This window comes from Podarcis vaucheri, assembly GCF_965113315.1.
Source record: "Podarcis vaucheri genome assembly, chromosome: 6".
NCBI classification, from domain to species: Eukaryota; Metazoa; Chordata; class Lepidosauria; order Squamata; family Lacertidae; genus Podarcis; species Podarcis vaucheri.
In genome coordinates, this window is record NC_138764.1 from 29,388,333 (window position 1) to 29,410,880 (window position 22,548).

The window sequence follows — 22,548 nt, forward strand, 5'->3', positions numbered from 1 at the left end:
CCTGTCCCTGTTGTTCACAGTGCAGCATCTAAAAGGATTTGGGAATCAAAGTAGATAGAGATAGAGATAGAGATAGAGATAGAGATAGAGATAGAGATAGAGATAGAGATAGAGATCCTTTTAAAATTCTTTCTATAAACTGCCATCCTTTTTCTCGGAGGCTGATTTTAAAGAATGTGCACTTTAAAAGAAACAAACAAATGGAAACCTGAGCAAAATCTCACCCGTTTTCAATGTCAAGCTGTAGCCGTACTTCCAAGTTGGCAGTAAACAACCAAGCATCTGCTCAGAACTCGATATTTAGTGGAGTCGTGACAGCTCTCGTCCTCTATTAACTAGTTATACATCATGCATTTCCAGTTTTATCTAATATCCACAGACATTCCAGGAGCTATTGAAACTGATGTGTGTTGAATTTTGGGGTGGCCCTAGCCGTGACAGGAACCAGAGTGGGAAGCCATTTTTTCTGATACTGAGGCTCAGTTGTCCCGTGCTCATGGTAGCTTTAAGTGATAACTTGTCTGCATGAACCCAAAGGCCTGGTTCCCAGGTCACTATAAGCTCCAGTTTGTCTTAAACCATGGTTTAATTGTGAACATACTGCTCCCCTGCCGACGCGGGCGGCACTGTAGTCTAAACCACTGAGCTTCTTGGACTTGCCGATCAAAAGGTTGGCAGTTCGAATGCCCGCGATGGGGTGAGCTCCCACTTCTGTCCCAGCTCCTGCCAGCCTATCCGTTCGAAAGCACGCCAATGCAAGTAGATAAATAGGTACTGCTGCGGCAGAAAGGTAAACGGTGTTTCCATGCACTCTGGTTTCTGTCACAGTGTTTCGTTGCGCCAGAAGTGCTTTAGTCATGCTGGCCACATGACCCAGAAAGCTGTCTGCGGATAAACACCAGCTCCTTCGGCCTGAAAGCAAGATGAGTGCTGAACAGCTTTTCTCCCTGTCTCAGATGTGTGATGGGCATATGACTCAAATAAGCCAAATTGTGACTTCTCAGCTCATCTGAACCTAGACGGAGACATGTTTGTTTGTTTCGAACAAGCCACAAGTGGCAAGCCAGAAAAGTTTATGTCTGTATCATAGGCAATCACTTGTTTGAAACAAACAAACTATGGTTTGGGTTCAGATGACATGGCAAGCCATGGTATAGCTTGTCTGAGTTATGCAGGGACCCTCATAGCAGGGAGGGGCACATTCGTAACCATGGTTCAACACAATTTGCTGCTTATCATGACATGCAACCAAGACCATAATGTCCACTCAACCACAATGCTTTTCCATTTACAGTGGTGCCTCGCAAGACGAAATTAATTCCGGGGCTTGCGGCGGGAGGAGGGTTTTTCCTCCCCACCGCCAACATTCAGAACAGCATTCTGAATGTTGGCGGTGGGAAGGAAAACCCTCCTCCCACCGCAAGTCTTCAGGACAGCCATCCGAAGGCTGGTGCGGGGAGAAGGGCTTTCCGCCCCACTGCCAGCCTTCGGAGCAGCCTTCCGAAGGCTGGTGCGGGGAGAAGGGCTTTCCGCCCCACCGCCAGCCTTCGGAGGAGGTCCGAGGACAGTGGGGAAGACGCGCTGCGCTTCCCCGCTGTCCCGGAGATTTCCCTATGGGCTTTCGTCTTGCGAAGGAAGCCCATAGGGAAATTCATTTTGCGAAGCGCCTCCAAAACGGAAAACCCTTTCGTCTAGCGGGTTTTCCGTCTTGCGAGGCGTTCGTCTTGCGGGGCACCACTGTACCCACTTATGCAGTGTTGATATGCCACGTGTTGTATATGGTGATATGAGCACATGACAGATGGGGAGAAATTCTATTCAGTTTGCCTTTGAAGATCTACTTAATTTGCACTTTCAGAACAATATTTTATTTATTAATCTATTTTATCAGATTTATATACTGCCCTTCATCATAAAATCTCAGGGCGCCTCACAGAATATGTGAACCAACACAGCCATTCTTTGAAATTTGCACTTTTCCAGATTTTGCAGTTCTCCGAACAAGTAATGTGTACAAAATGGCCGCTTAACGCCCTTCGCCAAACCTGATATTCAAACTAGCCAATCAGTGGCGGCCTGGGGGACATGGTTTTGGGGAGTGGACCTGAGGGAAGCAGGCTTCCCTCAGCTCCACCCGCCAGCCATTTACAAAAATGCATATACTGGGTAACGTGTACCATCACATGCATTATATTGGGGAAAATTGCTTTGTGAGTTTTTGAACTCAAATGCTGTTAAATTGCATTTTAAAAAATCAGACTGGTGTGAAAATGTGGTGAACTGAATTTCAGGCTGGAAAAATTAGAAACGGGGAGAAATTGAAATGAACAGATTCACCCAATCTTAGAATAGGCACCATTTCTGCAGCACAACATCATTTCTGAGGTGGCAGATTAAGCACTGAGTCGTTTATCATCTCCTCCCCTCATTTTTGCTTCAGTACAGCGAACTGTTCAAGCATCCTGCACGATCAAAAGTGCATATGTCAAAAATTGTTACAGTCCTCTTGCCCAAAGTTGCCCACTGACCTCGGAAATGCAGCATTGAATCGGGTTTTCCCATTTTCTCCACGTAGCTAAATTTTGTAGCCTGAGGCTTGCTAGGAACTTTTATGACATGAAAGGAAGGACGCATGGCGTGTGGGCTTCTGACTCATTCGAATGGGTAACAAAGACCCGCCGTGGCATCAGAAGACTGACAGTGAACAGAAATAAGAGTTTACTAGGTTTCGGGGCTCGCTTAGTACCAGCAGGAACATGATGAGAAAGAAAAGTAAGTCTCATCTGATGAAACAGAGGCAAAGAAAGAACCTTTGGTGACACATTCATTGTACAGTAGAGACCTCAGGTAGCATGTGAATCATAGATGCTTTTGTTAATACACAGAAGGTTTATACTTCATTTTATGGAAGATAATCCAGTAATATATAACCTACGATTCTAGGCTGTCTAAACCCGGCTGGTGGCCAATACTCCTGCCATTTATTGACAGGCCTAGAGAGAAATGAATTGCATTCACGTAGTGGCAGCAATGGATAGCAGAATCCAACCCTTTCTATTATGGGGCAATGTGATAAGGCCAGAGTGTCTGCTCTACACCATAGAGTTGGGCTAGAGAGACACAAGCTGCTTGGCTTTCACCCAACATGGGCTGTTTCATTTTACCCCTGCCTGAAAGCAAAAATAGTCTGCAAATTGATTTTTTAATTTTTACACAAAACAAGGCGTGACATAGAGAGGCAACGAATTCCCGCCTTTGCTTGAACACTCCTCTGCTAAAAAACCAGTTATGCTAATGTGTGTGTTATTTGCTTCCTTCATAATGCGGTAAACACATCTTGCTGCTCCCTGCCTGTTTTTCTGAGTTCTCTCGAGATTGTGCCCTTGTCCCTTCCATCAGCTCCTTGTGCTCTCTAGCTGATCTTGAGTCGTGGAAAAAGTAAATAACCCCTTCCCTTTACAAAGGGACCAGTTCTAAGTGATCAGAATATCTTTGAGCCAATGGAGGCTTTTTCTTGACGTCCATAAGGAGTGAAGCTAGATGGTGCTGTTCTTCAGGCAGATTCCGCCTAGCAGGTTGGCTACATTGAAATTGAGAAGTCATTTGTCTCTGCCATTTTTCCGGAGGTTGCTTTCTCTGTTCTTTTTTTAGAACAGGCAAACCAACAGGCACATCTTAACGTACAAACCACACACGCAATACATCCATGACCATTGGCCATGGTTGCTGGGACCAAGGGTTGCTGGTGGAAGACCACAGATTTGCTGCACCGGTTTTACTCTTTGAAAGTTTAGGCTGCAGTAAATTTCTGCGATTGAGTTAATTTAAATCAGTGGGATTTAAATTAAGCCACGACTAACTTGCCCTATTGATATTTGCACTGTGGATTCAGTTAACTTGGTCTTGATTCAACCCTTAGTCTTTAAAGCACCACAAGATCTTATTTACTATGAATTATGATTAGGCATAGGGACGCAGGTGGCGCTGTGGGTTAACCACAGAGCCTAGGACTTGCCAATCAAAAGGTCGTGGTTCGAATCCCCACGACGGGGTGAGCTCCCGTTGTTCAGTCCCAGCTCCTGCCAACCTAGCAGTTCAAAAGCATGTCAAAGTGCAAGTAGATAAATAGGTACCACTCCGGCGGGAAGGTAAACAGCATTTCCATGTGCTGCTCTGGTTCACCAGAAGCGGCTTAGTCATGCTGGCCACATGACCTGGAAGCTGTACGCCGGCTCCCTTGGCCAATCAAGCGAGATGAGCGTCGCAACCCCAGAGTCGGACACGACTGGACCTAATGGTCAGGGGTCCCTTTACCTTTTATGCTTAGGCATGAATGAGCTTGAGCTATAAGAGACACATGCTTGAAGCCTTAAATGAGTTATTTTAAAGAAGTTCGAGGAAGAAACGTTTTGTTCCCCTTCTGCCTCTTGCAGCCCATTGAAAACTTCTCAGTGTGGTCTACTGGACAGTGTGGAACAAGGTACAGTGGGCTTCTGGGTGAAGAGGGAATTGCCCCCAAATCAGTCTTCACCCAATCCAATACTAGGTTATTCTCTGCTCCTGCAGAAGCCTCTTGCAGCCCATCCTACATTGCCCAGGAGGGGCCCTTGACCCTTAGGATAGGAGGTACAGCTTGGCTGCAGAGGAGAGGAGGGAACAGGAAAGTTCTGTGAACTTTGAACAGACATGTGCTTATGGATGAAACATTGGCTGCTGCTCCAGCAGTGGGGCAAAATAAATACAAAGTGAAATAGAAGGCATGGTCAATAATCTTTCTGGCTTTGAGAATTCTGATAGGGCTGCCATACATAGTCAGGATTCGTCCGTCAAAAATGGCATCCAGGCAAAGTATCAAATAGCGGCTAAAGTGTCCATGAAAATCCAGGCCTACAGCAGCCCATATTAGAAGTGTTGATTTTTTGGCCAAAGAAAGACAAGGAAGAGGACAAGCAGAATCCATACCTGCCAACATTTTGAGTCCCCAAACCAGGTTGCGTGTCTTCCCGTTGGTGCTCCCATGAGAGTCACATGACCCGCAAGAGATCACAGAGCCCAAAGTACATGCTTTGAGGGAGCATGCTCACACAGCACCCCAAAACAGACATTTTGAGGCGTGGTGTGAGATCGCGGCCCTGAAAGTAGCACTCTTTCGGGGAGAAATCTTGGGGTGAAATCATGGTGCCCCAAATGGCCACCATGCTCTTGTGGGGATGGGAACGGGATGTCCCAGTTTTTCTGGGACTCTTGCAGGGTATGAGCGTGTCCGTCTAGTTTTCTTCAACGATTTCTGATAGGTCTGCACAAGTTATAAGACTCCTCCTCACCAAACCAAGCACACCTGACCAACCATGGATGGTGGCCCACACCAAGGTATCTAGAAGTCACCTTGCTTTGCTGCCTGTTGGGAATTGAAAAACAAACAAGCAAAAAACCAGGGGTGCTGTAGAAGGTGCAGGCCAATCTATATTATTTTCTTCTGTAGTTTTTTGACATAGCCATTGCTAGCAAATACTACCTGTGAGGCCCTAAATCTAAGCTCAGACTTTACCTTCATTAACCGGCAGAGAGCTGAGCTGGGAGCCAAACTAAAGGAAACACTATGGATGTGTATCTCTTTTGCCTTTAAAAGTCTGGGGAAAGTATCTATGGGAAGATTAGGGTCACATCTATGGCAATGGAGGAAAACTTTCATGTTTGTATTGTACACTGCCCCTTAACAGGGCAAATAGCAGCTCCAGAGGGGTGGTTTTCTTCAGGAAAATGGTCCCCACAAAATTCTCCCATCATTGCAGTCTCAGTCCTCATCAGGCCTTCCCACCCCTGCGCTTTACAAAGATTTAGACTGGAGATTCAGTCAGTCATCTCCAACATCTCCTGTAGTTTTGAGTAGCCAAAGCAAGCAGATTCCTATCTTATTTGGTAATATAACATTGCACTGGAAATCCCTGCAAAGATTAAAGTAACCAGAACAATGGCTGCACTTAAAAGAACAGGATTTAAAGTAGAAGAGATGGAAATCAGTAGGGATTTTCCCACTCAGAGTGGGAGAGATTAGCTCACAGGTCCCTGGGATTGAAGTTTAATGAGCTCCCATGGTCCCAGAAATTGTAAATAACGCCAGCAATGTTATCCTGTGGGGGATTTTTCAACCTGAGATCATCAACTCCTACATCTGGGGTCCCAATGACCCTGGGCACCATTGCGTTCTCAGACCATGGAATCTGTTGAGGCCCTATAGAAGGGGTCCCAGGGATTATCTATTCAACCCTCTGCAATGCTGGAATCTAGGCCAAAGCATTCATGTCAGATGGCCCTCCTTCTGTCTTGCACCCCCCTTTTTTTAAATGGCTTTGGGCAGTGGCGTAGCGTGGGTTGTCAGCACCCGGGGCAAGGCAAATAATTTGCCCCCCTAACCCGTGGATTTGCGCCCCCTAACCCTAACCCCCAGATGTTGTGCCCGCTGTGGATGCCCCCCCTGCACCCCCCACGCTACGCCACTGGCTTTGGGTGTGGAGTTGTTTGTTGCTTGTTTTTGGCAGGATGTTGTCTGATTCCACCCACCAACCCTGTGCATTTTATTTTTATCGGCGTTCTGCCTGGGTCTGGGTTGAGGGGAAACCGTTCTGAGCATTGCCATTTTCTCCCTGTTGGTGAAATGGGTATTTTGTGGTGCGCACAACAGTTTCTTAGGTTTTTTTCCTTCGGTAAATATGTCCCTGGATCTGCAGAGGTCACAGACCCCTGCCTTCATTGAAAGCTAACGGTTCCAGGAAATGGCCACAAACCATGTATGCTCTGAGCTTAAAGAGAATGAAATCTCTTTACAAAAGAAGAGTGCCAAAGAAGCCCTAATTTGGCAAGACAGATTGACCTTGTGAACTAAGGATATTTCCGTGTGTGTGTGTGTGTGTGTGTGTGTGTGTATTTCTGCTAATCATAGTGAGGGATGTTAAGCAACACACAGAACACTGAAGCCCTGACTTCCTGACTCCTGAACATCCTGCTTATTTCCCTCTTTGCTTTCAGCGTAGTCTGAAAGCTGTCCCTAAGTAACTGAATCTCCTGATGTGGGAGGAAATAAAGCAGGCACACCTTGTCTTGCTCAGTCCTTGCCAACTCCCTCGCTTATTGTGCGACATGCCTGGAGTCTAGCCCTTGTGCAATGGGCCAGAGAGAGAGAAGGGCCTATATACTGCAACTGCTTTATCTCCTTTGGCCCCCAAAGGCAAAAAAGTGTCAAAAAATGTAAAGGGATAGCTGCATCCTCCGGCTTCGAATCCAGGCACCCTATCATAGAATCATAGAGTTGGGTCAATTGGTCCAACCTAGGGTTGCCATCTTTCAAAAAGTGAAAATCCGGACACACAAGTTGTTGAGCTTTATTGGGCAAAGTTGCTGAGCTCTTTTTTTTGCTGTGGGGAGAAAGGTTGTTGAGCTTCTCTTAGTTTTGCTCAAAGTTGTTGAGCTTTCCCTCCCAAATCTAAACAAAACAAAACAAAACATTTTTCAGCTACCGTATTTTTTGCTCTATAAGACGCACATTTTCCCCTCCAAAAATTAAGGGGAAATGTGTGTGCGTCTTATGGAGCGAATGCAGGCTCCTTGGCTTCAGCGATAGCAATGCAAAGCCTCCGAAGCGCAGTGGGAGAGCTCCCGCCGTGCTCTGGAGGCTTTGCATTGCTTTCGTTGAAGCCTGGAGAGCAAGAGGGGTCGGTGCGCACCAACCCCTCTCACGCCCCAGGCTTCAGGGATAGCCGCCTGAAGCCTCTGGAGTGCAATGGGAGCTCCTGCTGCGCTCCAGAGGCTTCGGATTCCTTTCGCTGAAGGGTAGGTGCCCCTTCAGCTAAGGCGCAGCACCCCTTCAGCTAAGCGGGAGGAGAAACGGAAGGGGCTCTGTTTTTCCTGCCGCCTTGCTGAAGGGGCGCTGCGCAGACAGGCGGAGATTTTTTTTCCTTGTTCTCCCCCTCTAAAACAAGGTGCGTCCTATGGTCAGGTGTGTCCTATAGAGCAAAAAATACAGTGTTTTTAGTGGGAAATCGCCAAGATCTACGCTGCTGACATGGGCTGCCATACATCCAGATTCCCGCCCGGAAACTGCTAACGATGGCAGAATCCTGGCTATGTCTGGGAAATTCTGGACGTATGGAAACCCTAGAAAAAACCCCCTGCAATGCAGGAATCTCAGCTAAAGCATCTATGGCAGATGTCCATCCAACCTCTGCTTAAAAACCTCCAAGGAAGGAGAGTCCACCACCTCCCAAGGGACACCGTTCCACTGTCAAACAGCTCTCTGCGGCATCAAGTTATTCCTAGTCTGCGCCATCTGCCCCTGGATCTCTTGGCATTTGAGTAGGCAGCACCTACAGCAATACATTCAGGACTTATTTTGCACCCAGCTGAATTTAGGGCAGAAACAGATGCAATATTATAATTATATTATAATTATTTTCATAATTATATATTATATATTTTTTATAGAAAAATTATTATTTTAATACAATTTATTGTTGGTGGTGGTGATGGTTTTGTTGGGCTCCCAACAAAATATTAAAAACACAATAAAACATCAAACATTAAAAACTTTCCTATACAGGGAAATTGCAGCTTCCTCCCACTTTGCGTTATATATGGCAGGTGTGCGGTTCAGCAAATCGCATGCTGGGAGCCCACCATCAGTTGTGACCCTTGCTGGCTCCTAGCAATAAAACAATGAACGGGGGGGGGGGGGAGGAGATACGATGACTACTGCAATCAGCACAAGATAATATCACCAAGGCAGCTATCTGTAAACAATAAACGTCCATAAAAATGGCAAAAGTAGTTTCCTTCCCAAATCGGTTTTATCTTAAACAATAGCAAACGCAGTAAATAAAGAGTTTGCTTGGAATACACCAGTGGTTCAGTGCTCATTTCTTCTCTTTCAAAAATAGATTATATCTTGAACAATTGCAAACCCAGTAATAAAGAATCCACTTGTGGTATTCAGTGCTTGGACTTTGTTCCGGTAATCTGAGGTTTTGTCGCTAAAGATCTTAGTCACCAAGCTTTGTAGTAAATAATACACAAGAGAAGACAGTATGTAAAGGACTTTAAGCAGGGGTATATCTGTCCCCATCTGCATGTTTCCATCGGGGGAAGCATAGAAAGAGCATGATGTCCTTCAGTTCGTTAAACCTGAAGGAGGTCGATGACTAAGTTCTTTAGCAACGAAACATCGGATTACCGGAACGACGTCCGAAATTCTTACTGAGTTTCTGTGAGAGGAGGGTGTTCTGGCATGTGGCGTTGCCACTCTTCTCCCCCATTCCAGGGGAGGGGAAGACGAGTGGATGGCCTTGCGGAAAGCCCCTTCTCTTGATGCCCCCTTCTCAAGTTTACAAGAGAGGGACACATTCCAGTTGTGGTGGAAGTGGTGGAGCGAACAGTGGGAGTGGGGAGGGGTGCAGTGGTGGGGCAGGGGAGCCATTCTCATTATGCCTCAGGTGACGAGACAAGATGGGCCACCACTGTGGAGGGGGGTGGGTTGGGGTGGCGTCTCATTGGGAGCACTGCTCTGAGCTTTGTAACCTAAACGGCTGTGGCCCTGTATACCTGAAGGAGCATCTCTGAGGGTGGACCTTCTGGCAGTTCCCTCATTGTGAGAAGCGAAGTTGCAGGGAACCAGGCAGAGGGCCTGCTCAGCAGTGGTGCCCGCCCTGTGGAATGACCTCCCGACAGATGTCAAACAAATAACCAGTTATGCAACTTCTGTAGACATCTGAAGGTAGCCCTGTATCGGGAAGTTTTTAATGTCTGATGTATCATGTGCTCTTTTATATTCTGTTAGAAGCCGTCCAGAGTGACTGGGGCAAACCAGTCAGATGGACAGAATACAACTACTTCTTCTTCTTCTTCTTCTTCTTCTTCTTCTTCTTCTTCTTCTTCTTCTTCTTCTTCTTCATCTTCTGTTGTTGTTGTTGTTGTTGTTGTTGTTGTTGTTGTTGTTGTTGTTGTTACTATTACTATTATTATTAGTCCCTTGATGTCTGGTGTCAGCCCTGACTGTGGCGAAATCCAATCTTCCTGGTGTTGTGTGATTCCTTTATTTAATTCCTTCTCAGTGCAGAATATCTGGTCTTGCTGTATGCCAAGTTCTTACTTGACCCAAAGAGCAAGCTTCTATTTAAATTGTTGTCAACTAAGCACTTGAAAAAATAATGCAGAACTCATATCAGGCTAGGCTCGCCCGCTGTTCTCAAGCACCTTGGATCCTCTCCAAGATACTGCTGTGCAGAAGTTTGAGGAAGAGTTAATATTAAAAACAAAACAAAAAAGAAATGATATTTATAAACTATGCATTCTTATGCTATATGGCTCAAGTTGAATCTAGCTGGAGGCACACAATTCCCTGAGCCTTGGACAAACAAAAGATGCTGCCAGCATTTAGTGATGATTTCCTTGTTAAATCTGATACCTATTTCCAGGAAATAACATCGGTGCACACTCTGTCCTCCTCACTTCTTCCACAGTTGCTGCCACTCATAAAACAAGTTCCTTTTGCATCTTCCTTAACCGCTCCAACCTATAATAAAATATGGCTTACTGGCTATTTTCCCAGGTGCGTTAACTTTGGGTTTGTTTTTTTAGGAAGTGCTTGTGCCACATGCAGTAGTGCTGACTTTGGATTCCCAAATTGTGGACTCAGCTATGCAGCTGCAAATATCATGTTTTAAGTGCATTATACAAATGTGGCACTAGATGGTGCTGATGAACTAATGGCAAATTCCATATATATTTTAAAACATCTAAAATTAAAAAAAGCTTTTTTCCCAGCCTCTATCTTCAGACCTGAGCCCCTTCTCCTATCCTTCCCTGCTTCCCAGCCTTTAAAATTAGCAACTGCAGCAGTTTCCCCTAACCTGATGGAATCTTGTGTGGGTTTATGGAGGGAGAGTGGAATGATTGCAAGCTGATCATGCCATGCAACAGAACTAGCGTGGCAACAGCATGTCAGGGTTAGCCAACCCTGTGCCCTCCCAATGTTGTTGGACTACAACTACCATCTGCCCCAGTCAGCATGGCCCGTTGTCAGGGATGATGGGAGTTGGAGTCAGTAGCTGAGGCCATGGTTGGGCTGTGTTGCTTAGTTGGCTGAGTCACTGCTGCGTAGCATGAGCCCGTGTGGCATAATGGTTCGAGTGTTGGACTGGGACCTGGGAGAGCTGGGTTCGAATCCCCACTCAGCCATGAAATGAAGCTCACTGGGTAACCTTGGGCCAGTCACCCTCTCAACCTAACCTTCTGGAGCAGCTATCCAAATGGAACTGAACTGAGTTTGGTGAGCCTGCACTGAAATATACTCAAGAGTGGATTTCATGCTCTTTATTCAGCTCATAGTGGTGAGGAGGAATGGAAGTTCCCCCACAATATCTGTTTTATATACATTATTTACACAATGGGCTGCACGTGATTGGCTAATTCCAGGATTCTCCTGTAGGCCAATCAGGTTGCGGATTCACTTCCACCTGGAGCTGGATTGGGTGGCTCCTGCGGACCAATCAGACTGCTGCATTGTTCTAGGACCAATCAAACTGTTGCATTCTGAATCCTATTGTTCTAGGACCAATCAGACTGCTGCATTCTGGATCCTATTGTTCTAGGACCAATCAGACTGCTGCATTTTGGATCCTATTCAACTCAGTACATAACATGCACATAGGATTGTGGGAGAGAGGTGATGCTTGGCTTAACTCTTCTATCGAAATCAAAGCGCTTGGCTTCTCCTGGATCATGCGCTCATGAAACACCCTCAGCTGCCTGACTCTGGGGTGCATATCTTCAGAGAGACCCTTGAGGACCTCTCTGTAAACCTCCAGTGTGGTGTAGTGGTTAAGAGCTGTAGACTCGTAATCAGGGGAACTGGGTTCGCTTCCCTACTCCTCCACATGCAGCTGCTGGGTGACCTTGGGTTAGTCACACGTCTCTGAAGTCTCTCAGCCCCACACACCTTACAGATATTTTGTTGTGGGGGAGGAAGGGAAAGGAGAATGTTAGCGCTTTGAGACTCCTTCGGGAAGTGATAAAGCGGGATATCAAATCCAAACTCTTCTTCTCTTCCTCTCCCATTTTATGGCTCCTTTTGGGTTTTTCCTTTTTCTTTCTATGAGTGAGCGATCTGGCAATTCATCCAGCTCCTGGGTTGTATTATCAGCATTTGCCAACACACCAAACGGCTGAGCTGATATAAGCAGCAGCACACCAGCATGAGACTGCCCACCCAGATAGCTCAGTCGGTAGAGCGTGAGCCCGACTTAACCTCAGGGTTTTGGGTTCGAGACCCACATTGGGCAAAATATTTCTGCGTGACAGGGGGGTTGGACTAGATGACGCTTGTTGTCCCTTCCAACCCCACAATTCTATGATTTATTATCTATGTTCAGAGGTGCTAAATGTTCAAAGCCAGGTGACCCCAGAAAACCCCAGAGCTCCAGTGTTTCCTGCAGAATTCCTGCCGATGAATGTTTACTCAGCAGGCTGAAAAGAAAAGGAGGGAAAATCCCCTTTCTTTTCCCTTTCCTATTGTGTATCTGAAAACAGCAAAACCTAACTGAGGCAAAAGTTAGCTCCACAGTGGGGGGCCTTTGGAGAAAGGGAGTATTGCTAGCAGCAGAGAGATCGGATCAAAATAAAAGCTGGTCGCAGAAAGGCCTCAATAAACATTCAGTGGATTCAAATAAACGGTTCTGCAAAGGAGTTGAAACTTTCTTTCCCACTTTTAAATGCCTTCGCATTTCCTCTTTTTTGCTAGTCTAGGGTATTTCCACAGCTTCATAGACCATTCAAAAAATATCTGTAAGTAAGCAGGAGCTTAAAAATATTTTGTATTAAGATGGTGTGGCTACCAGCACAAAAGGCTGGGAAATTCCACTGTTCCTGTGTCGTGTTGATCTTGGGAGCACTGCCCAGCCCTGGATAGCATGACACCCAAACAAATAACACCGTTTAGACAATGTAAAAGAAATAAGCTACTATATATAATAATAATAATTTATTATTTATACCCCGCCCAAGTGGCTGAGTTTCCCCAGCCACTCTGGGCGGCTCCCAATCAAATGTTAAAAACAGTACAGCATTAGATATTAAAAACTTTCCTGTACAGGGCTGCCTTCAGATGTCTTTTAAAGATAGTATAGCTGGTTATTTCCTTCACATCTGAAGGGAGGGTGTTCCACAGGGTGGGCGACACCTGTCTGGTTCCCTGTAACCTCACTTCTTGCAATGAGGGAACCGCCAGAAGGCCCTCGGCGCTGGATCTCAGTGTCCGGGCTGAAAGATGGGGGTGGAGACGCTCCTTCAGGTATACAGGACTGAGGCCATTTGGGGCTTTTAAAGGTCAGCACCAACACTTTGAATTGTGCTCGGAAACGTACTGGGAGCCAATGCAGATCTCTCAGAACCAGTGTTGTGTGGTCTCGGCGGCCGCTCCCAGTCACCAGTCTAGCTGCCGCATTCTGGATTAATTGCAGTTTCCGGGTCACCTTCAAAGGTAGCCCCACGTAGAGTGCGTTGCAGTAGTCCAAGCGTGAGATAACTAGAGCATGCACGACTCTGGCGAGACAGTCCACCAGAAAGTATGGGGCTGAAAGTATGTTTACTAGGAGTTCCTGAATATTTTCATAGGCACACCTCACATTAAAATCACATTTATATCCCATTCTTCCTGCAAGGAGCTCTTGGTTCCGCCATCCTCATATTTATCACTATTAAGCACCGTTGCCCTCAGTGGAAGAATTAAGTGCATGTTTTAATAATTTCCCATTGAAATCATTGGAACATTAAAGGTGCTTAGCTTGGATCGTGTCCATACTGAAAACGAAGCGTTCCATCATAATACAAACACGACATGTTGTTTTATGTTTGGCAAATGTTTTCTACTAAGGGTGAAATAAAGAATGTCAGCGCACTGAGCCATAGGGCTTTTGCAAGTTGCAGCGGTTTATTTTCAGCTCTTTTCAGTTTATGCCATATGTTCAGGAAAGTATGCACTATGTACAAGGAAAGCCTAATGGTCCTAGGATTTCCTTCCTTGAAGGCAGCTGTACCAGAAAATAAATGATTCTCCTACTGTTAAGGACAATGTTTCCCCCACTAACAGTATGCATACAAACACATTTTTAAAACTTCATTATCACATTTTTATTAAGCCCTTCCACTAAAGGATGAGAGGAAAGTACACATATAGGCCATTCCCCAATTTTATCTTGACAATAGGTGGGTTAGAGAGAGAGTCAGTGAATTGCTAAAAGTCAGCCAAAAAACATAGAAACCGACTGTAGTCCTGGTCCAGCAAAAGGACACAGGACGCTGATTCGTTCTGAGTCAAATCCACTATATTTTATTTTTAAATTCATATCCTGCCTTTCTTCTTAGACCAGGGCTCGTATGTTTTCTTGACCATTATTCCTCCCTGTCAGGTCTAAATTTACAGAGCCAGTTTGGAATCTGTTCTATGTACTATATAATAAGTGCAGTTCTAAGCATGTTTACTCAGAAGTTTCATCAAACTCAATAGGCTAGCTATATTTATTAGTGTGTTTAGGATTACCGCCAGATTAATATTTGTGTTTCATAATTAGTTATCGGAGAGATTCTCTCTTTCTTTTGTGTATTTGTTAAATTTATATGCTCCATTTCCACGCATAACACCCTAGGTGGCTAACAGCATCATAGGACATGGTAAAATAAAAGCAAAAGAAATTTTAGAAAACACATTTTTTCCCATCATTTATTTACAAGCTGCCTGTGCTGCCCAAAAGCAAAAGTTATTGCTTTGCAATGAAGGTTGGTACACAAGATGATTGACTGACAAATAAATAAATAAATGTTCTCAGTGTGGCTGACAAGCAAAAGGAAACAAATCAGATAAATGGCTTAGGACCGCAATACCTCAAGGACTGCCTCTCTCCACATGAACCGACCCAGATTGAAGTCATCATTTGAAGTCCTCCTTTGTGTGCCTCCTCCATGCGGATCCGGAGGGTGGCAACACGAGAAAGGGCCTTTTCTGTGGTGGCTCCCTGTTTATGGAATGCACTTCCCAGGAATGTTCAACTGGTGCCTTCATTATACATCTTTAGGCGCCAGGCAAAAACGTTCCTCTTCAACCAGATCTTTGGCCGATTAACATCTGAAATCCTTTTAAATGTGTTGGGGAGCGTGATTATTAGTTTGCTTTTGTTCTTATATTTATTATGTGTTTTGTGTTTCTTTTATTGTATTTTTATGTTGTGAACCACCCTGATATCTTTGGTTGAAGGACAGTATACGAATTTAATAAATAATAATAAAGCCATAATCAAATCTATGTCATTTGAGAGAAAAAGAGAGAGAGAGAACAGAGTACCGTATTTTTTGCTCTATAAGACTCATTCCTAAAAAGTAAGGGGAAATGTGTGTGCGTCTTATGGAGCGAATGCAGGCTGCACAGCTATCCCAGAAGCCAGAACAGCAAGAGGGATTGCTGCTTTCACTGCACAGCGATCCCTCTTGCTGTTCTGGCTTCTGAGATTCAGAATTGTTTTTTTTCTTGTTTTCCTCCTCCAAAAACTAGGTGCGTCTTGTGGTCTGGTGTTTTATAGAGCGAAAAATACAGTCTATCAGGCTTCCTCAATCTCGGCCCTCCAGATGTTTTGAGACTACAATTCCCATCATCCCTGACCACTGGTCCTGCTAGCTAGGGATCATGGGAGTTGTAGGCCAAAAACATCTGGAGGGCTGAGGTTGAGGAAGCCTGGAGTATATAATAACAGTCAAAGTTACTAAGCCTACTTTCTCTTTCAAATTCAAACTGTGGTAATGTGATATGGTATCAACGTCTCCTCTCTCAAAGGTGCTTTTTAAAAAAAATAATCCACCCAAATCCTTGTTTTCAGCTCACGTAGATTCCCCACCCCCATCTCAGCCTTTGTGACTAATATCACGCATGACTCAGCCCCATTCTTCAAAGGCTATCTCTTCATGTTGCTGATCAGAGGCTCATGTACATTGAAATGAGTCAACTTCTAAACTTATGCCTGACTCCTTGAATGATTTCCCATTCAGAGGAGGAAGCTGGAGTTGGCCCCGATTGCAAACCATAAATGAAAGAGAAAGGATTACGTGAAAGAGAAAGGAATCATTTTCATCTCTTGAGAGAATGTAAAAAGTGTTGGTAGGAACATACTGGATGTGTCATTAGTGAATTATGTAATTTAACGTTTGCATTTTGTGTAAATATCATTTTGTGCAGTTATGGAATGAAATTTAAACAAGCGTTAAACAAAATTTAACAAAAAGAAATTCCAGATTCTGTTATTCTCCCTCTCTCAGGAATAGCTCGGTTAGAACATGGTGTTGATCATGCCAAGGTTGTAGGTTTGATCCCCATAAGGGACAGCTGCATATTCCTTCATTGCAGGGAGTTTCCCAAACTTAGGTCTCCAGCTGCTTTTGGACTACAACTCCCATTATCCCCAGCTAGCAGGGTCAGTAATCAGGGATGATGGGAACTGTAGTACAAAAACTGCTGGAGGCCAAAGTTTGGGAAACCCTGGCTGATCCTCAGGGTCCATTCCTATTTTGTGATTCTCTATTATTCTCATAAAATTAGAACCCAGGGCCAGTCAATAAAGCTGAATATTAGAAGATCCAGGAGAGACAGAAAAGGAAGTCCTTCATAGATTTGCATAATTATACTATGGAGCTTTTGGTTTCTTTTTACTTTTAACTTGCTTTTAGCTTTTCATGATTTTATTGTTTGCTTTTATGGTTTTTTTTCATATTCTTGTAAACCGCTGTGATACATGTTTTATGATGCACTGGTATATAAATATTTTTAGAAATCAGTAATAAATAAATTGTTACCGGGAAGAGGTGTAAGCACCCTGCAAGCAGATCAGGACAAATGCTTGTTGCCATATAACTGCCCCCTAAATAAATCAGAATAAATTGCTCAATAACAGCTGGAGTGTAGGTCTAATGACAGTGTAATTTTGTGCAGGCAGATCCAGACAAATGCTGAATAAAACAGATTATCCAGAGCACTGTGTCCCTGCCTGCTGTGATAGGTGTCTTCTGTTCTAGAAAACCCAGGTGCTAATAAATGGTAAATCAGCAGTTTAACAAGAAGATCTTAACTAATTTGCCCCTTCCAATCAATAAGGAGGCTTTCAGTACTTCTGATAATTGAACCATAAACATTTAGGAAAAGATGAGCCCCACCCCATAATAGGCAGCCGCCAGTGTTGATCAGAAGTGAATGCAGTCTATCCTCTATTGTTCAAGATCTGAGAGGTCAGCACAAGAATATTAAAGGTGACACAGATTTGTTTTTTGTAATGTTGCCAGGCTCTAGGTATTGGAAATACATGCTTTAAAAAAAGAACCATGCATCCTGTAAGATGAAAAGCTGCCCTGGGGAGTATCAGTAAACGTTGCAGCCCAGCCAAGAAATGACAGACACTTGCGACAGCTTCCTTTTGGGAAATTTTAAACTGATAACTTCTTAGTATAAAAGAAAAAATAAATAAATGACTGCTCCAGCCCCCGGGTGTTGTTAAGGAAGACAGTAACATTATCGCCAGGAGAATAAGCGGTGAGGGGTGAAATCTCCATTTCAGATTTCACTTCAGCTGTGTTTAGCGGCTAGCTCCCAACATCAGACTCCCACGTGCAATTCAGGATTAAAAATATGTAACACAGGGTTTTTAAAATAGGGTTTGCAAAGATTTACTGAGCTTGTGTGAGAGAGAATCATTGAAAAACGGCAACACTGTAACAGTACAATCCTGGGCAAATCTACTCAGAAGTAAGTCACATTGAGCTCAATAGGACTTGCTCTCAGGTAAGTGGGTATAGAATTGCAACCTAAGTATTATTCTGGTCTACTATACATGCACAGCAATAATGCAAGTACTTTATGGCAAATCTGCCACGGTCCCAGCTCCTGCCAACCTAGCAGTTTGAAAGCACATCAAAGTGCAAGTAGATAAATAGGTAGCACTCCGGCGGGAAAGTAAACGGCGTTTCTGTGCGCTGCTCTGGTTTCGCCAGAAGCGGCTTAGTCATGCTGGCCACATGACCCAGAAAAACTGTCTGCAGACTCCCTTGGCCTGTAAAGCAAGATGATGCCACAACCTGAGTCATCTGTGACTGGACGTAACTATCAGGGGTCCTTTACCTTTACCTTTTAAGCTACTGAAGGTAATGGGGCCCTGTTCTTTGTCAACAACAAGTTGTCACTGTTTTTTGTGTTGAATATATGCTATATGGTAATTCATGGACCTAATAGGTATCTAAAGCCATTTGCACATAACAAAATATGTACATCATAGGAGCCTACACAACACAAAACACTGTTGCTGTATGTAGGTTTTATTTTATTTGTTTTCGATCTTATACAGTGGTACCTCGGGTTACAGAAACTTCAGGTTACAGATGCTTCGGGTTACAGACTCTGCTAACCCAAAAATAGTACCTCGGGTTAAGAACTTTGCTTCAGGATGAGAACAGAAATTGTGTGGCGGCAGCGGGAGGCCCTATTAGCTAAAGTGGTACCTCAGGTTAAGAACAGTCCTCAAGAACGAATTAAGTTCTTAACCCGAGGTACCACTGTATTTTGGAAATGTACATCCAGTTTTTTTACCCTTTAATTTTTTTTTGGGGGGGGCCCAGAAAAGTGGGGCTTATACATAAATCTGGCACTGGTCATAGAATCATAGAGTTGGAAGAGACCACAAGGGCCATCGAGTCCAACCCCCTGCCAAGCAGGAAACACCATCAGAGCACTCCTGACATATGGTTGTCAAGCCTCTGCTTAAAGACCTCCAAAGAAGGAGACTCCACCACACTCCTTGTCCTTGGTTATAGACGGTAGGACATGCAAGCTGGAAGGAGGCAGGATACCTGCAGTTAGTGCATTATTTTGGCCGTTGGTCACATTTTATGTCCATTGTGTGTGCACAGGGCAATGATTACATCTTTTTCTCCCACCTTAGGATGGTTGGAATGAAGAGTGCCACCCAACTTGAAAAGAATAATGGGACGCTGCCGAAGATTACAAGATGAGAGACAGTTCAGAAGAGAGGAGAGACTCGGACTGCTGCAGTTAGTGGGGACAGGAACCTGTACGAAAGCAGAAGAAGACTAAATTTCATTAAATTAAATCTGAAAACAAACCTAGCGCATTGAATCGGCTTCCTTTTAAATAACAGAGTCAGGCCGCAGTCCTGAATCTCATCAATTTACAGTGGTACCTCAGGTTACATACGCTTCAGGTTACAGACTCCGCTAACCCAGAAATAGTGCTTCAGGTTAAGAACTTTGCCTTAGGATGAGAACAGAAATCGTGCTCTGGCGGCGCGGCGGCAGCAGGAAGCCCCATGAGCTAAAGTGGTGCTTCAGGTTAAGAACAGTTTCAGGTTAAGAACGGACCTCCGAAACAAATTAAGTACTTAACCTGAGGTACCACTGTATCAGTGAGACTTTCTGCTGTGAACCCTTTCCCAGAACGTCATTTTTACAGTGAGTTTGTGGTGATTTATTTGTTCTCATGATTGTATCTGAGATAGATATACAACTGTTTCCAACACTGTTTGCAGCTCAGCTGCAGACATACTGCTTCGTTTCCTATCAGTGCACATCCCTAAACTTCGCACTGAGATCCTTTAACTTTTCATACCACAAATGATCCCATAATGCAGTAAGGACGATATGCCGAAGATCCAGTATAAATCCACCTCTAATCCACTATTATTGCATCAGTGACGTGTTACAGAATACACCCACGAAATAAACGCCAGTCTGGAGGGCCTCCGAGAAGACATAAAGAAGATTACTCTGTAAAAGCATTCATCAATCAGTATAGTATTGCCTTGAACTGGCAGGGGGCACTGGAAGGTGGGCACTGGAGGAGGGTGGGACTCTTCCTTTTTTTACACAAAAAAAATATGATTTTCAATTTTATACATTTCAATAATTTTACAACCATTTTTACATTTCGAAATTCCACTTCCTTCCCCCTCTTTCTGTGGTCCCTTAAATTTATTTTTTACATTTTCTGCATATTCCAAATTAACTTAACTTACTCATTTATTCGTCTACTTTAAATATATACGTTTATAAAACTGCAGGTTATGGCAATCATCCTGCCAATGTTCTGTTTATGATTTGTTTGCAAATATTCAATAAACCATTTCCATTCTTTTATATTTAAAAAAGTTTGTTATCTTGATTTCTTATTTTTCTGGTACGGTAAGTTTCACCATTTCTGTGTATTCCATAAGTTTTTGTATCCATTCTTCTTTTGTCAGGACTTCTTCTTCTTTCCATTTTTGGGGCAGGTGACATCCTTGCCATGGATGGAGGTCCTCCTGTCCCCTTTCGTTGGCACCCTTCTGTCTCAAGAGACAATGGAAGAGTGCACCGTTAGAAAAAAAAATATTCAGGGCACAAGCCTGGGCAGTGTGTTTAGAGGTCCTGGGTAGAGGTAGATTTAGGGGAGCACAAGTTGTTTGGCCACACTAGGCATCGAGCCAAGAAAGCACTGCAGAGGCACCCCAGCAATGACTTAGAATGAAAAGCGAGAGGCGGGGGGCACCGAATTTTGGCCTTGCACAGGGCACCACTGGAATTTGGAAGCCCAAAGTCTGCCACTGTCCTGGGCTGCCCAGACAACAAGACCCCCCCCACACACACACCTCTTGGCCTCACTGATGTGGTCTAAATGAAAGCAGAGCAATATGTTTGTCACCAGCTTGGCTGCAGGAGTTGCCAGAAAGAGGTGTTCAAGGCGTCATCCAACCATCTTAAGGACACCGCTCTGGACTTGTGTTGTGTTTACTCCGTCGCCTTTTGCGTGTTCAGACCCAGAAACCTCCCCCCTAAATAAATTCACACTTGACCTAAATTTTGATTTGGTTTTTGAATTGAGGCCACAACTTTATTGATTACAGAAAGAGACTGGTTGCATAGGCTCTGGTTCGACTAGCTTCCTGCCACACAGGTAGCGCTGACCCAGGACACCAGCATAGGTCAGCCAAGGGTGAACACCTGGATAAGTGGAAAGCTGGGAATGGGCTAACTTTGCCACCCAAATGTCCCCCTGGACTCAGGCACGGGCACAACCCCCTCTCAGGGGTTGACCAAACCATCGAGTCCCTGGATTCCTTTAACGGAATACCCTTCACATAGGGATGGCGAGAGCGTTCTCCCATCCCTATCACCTGAACCAGAGCCTATCCGTAACCTTACAAGTTGTGATGATTTGCTATGCGGCAGGCAAAACCCAAATGGCAACAGCCAATCAGCCAAGTGGGGGAAATTTCTGCCGTGCCCCTGTCCCAACGACAGACGACACACGACGGCATAGCAAGGTCAAGCACAAAAGACCTAAAAGTAGGGAGAGGTGGCTGGGTGTTCTGAATGCATGCGCCAAAAGAGGAAGCTCTGGGTCACGAACATGGGCATAAATAGGTCCCTTGAACCTTTTGGACAGCATCCCATTGGCCAAATTATACCCAACTTTGAGGGACCCTCCAATCGGGTGTTGTGGCTTACCAATTGTACCCACCCACGACACAGGGTGTCGGTTTTCCAGGCCTCACCATAATACGTGCCCTCTTTAAGGGAGGACCCAATTTCTGCTCCCAAATATGTCCCGCAAGGCAGTGGGTTCAGGGTTTTCCTTGGGGTTTGCTCCCAAAGCCTTTCTTACAAATGAGTATACAGTGGTATCTTGGTTCTCGAACTTAATCTGTTCTGGGGGTCCGTTTGACTTCCGAAACTGTTCGAAAACCAAGGTTTGGCTTCCGATCAGTTGCAGACGCTTCCTGCACTCAAGTGGAAGCCATGTTGGACGTTTGGCTTCCGGAAAATGTTCACAAACCGGAGTACTTACTTCTGGGATTGCGGCATTTGGGAGCCGATTTGTTTGACAACAAAGCCATTCGAGAACCAAGGTGCCACTGTAGCCAGGCAGCAGAGATTTAAGGTCTGTGTTTTCTTCTTCCCAATGGGCTACCTTCCCAGATTGACAAGCCTCATCTGGCCCTCACTTCCCTCTACAGCATGTGCAGAGACCACCTTTTTGACCATTGGACTCATTTTGGGTCCCGTCCACTCAATCTGCCAGAGCCTGTCTTGCAGTAATACCCTGCTTTACAGCCATATTAAAATTGCTCATGCTTGGAGCTTCTTTTGCATCTGTCACACAGGGCAGGGGTTTATAACCTTTTCGCTCCAGGATAGATATTTATAGATTGTGGCTAAGGAGATGGGTATTTGGCTTCTAACTTCAGATGTGGGAGCACATTGGAGCCAAAGTAAACAGGCATGTGTACACAGCCTAAGACAGCTCTTGTCTCCTTGTTTTCCTAATATATTTATTGCAAACGGTGAATCACCCTGTGCATTGTTAATCTGTTTAATTGCCTTCCCATTGGGAAATATGCAGCTGTGAGTCATTCCAGTTTTCTTGTTATGGTGGCGGCCAAACCTTTTATCTTTTGTCAGATTGCTGGTTAATAGTTCAGA

General features: G+C 44.6%; 1 protein-coding gene across 5 annotated transcripts in view; it reads left to right on the forward strand.

Moving 5' to 3' along the window:
• The window catches only part of CDC14A (cell division cycle 14A), a 99,248-nt gene extending 80,055 nt beyond the window's left edge, over nucleotides 1-19,193 (forward strand). For all 5 annotated transcript variants that reach the window (XM_082227872.1, XM_082227874.1, XM_082227870.1 and 2 more), the window contains one exon: nucleotides 19,014-19,193. In XM_082227872.1, the coding sequence (XP_082083998.1) occupies nucleotides 19,014-19,046 (33 nt within the window). In that variant the 3' untranslated portion in view covers nucleotides 19,047-19,193. The remainder of the gene's footprint in view (nucleotides 1-19,013) is intronic.
• The last annotated feature ends 3,355 nt before the right edge of the window (nucleotides 19,194-22,548 follow it).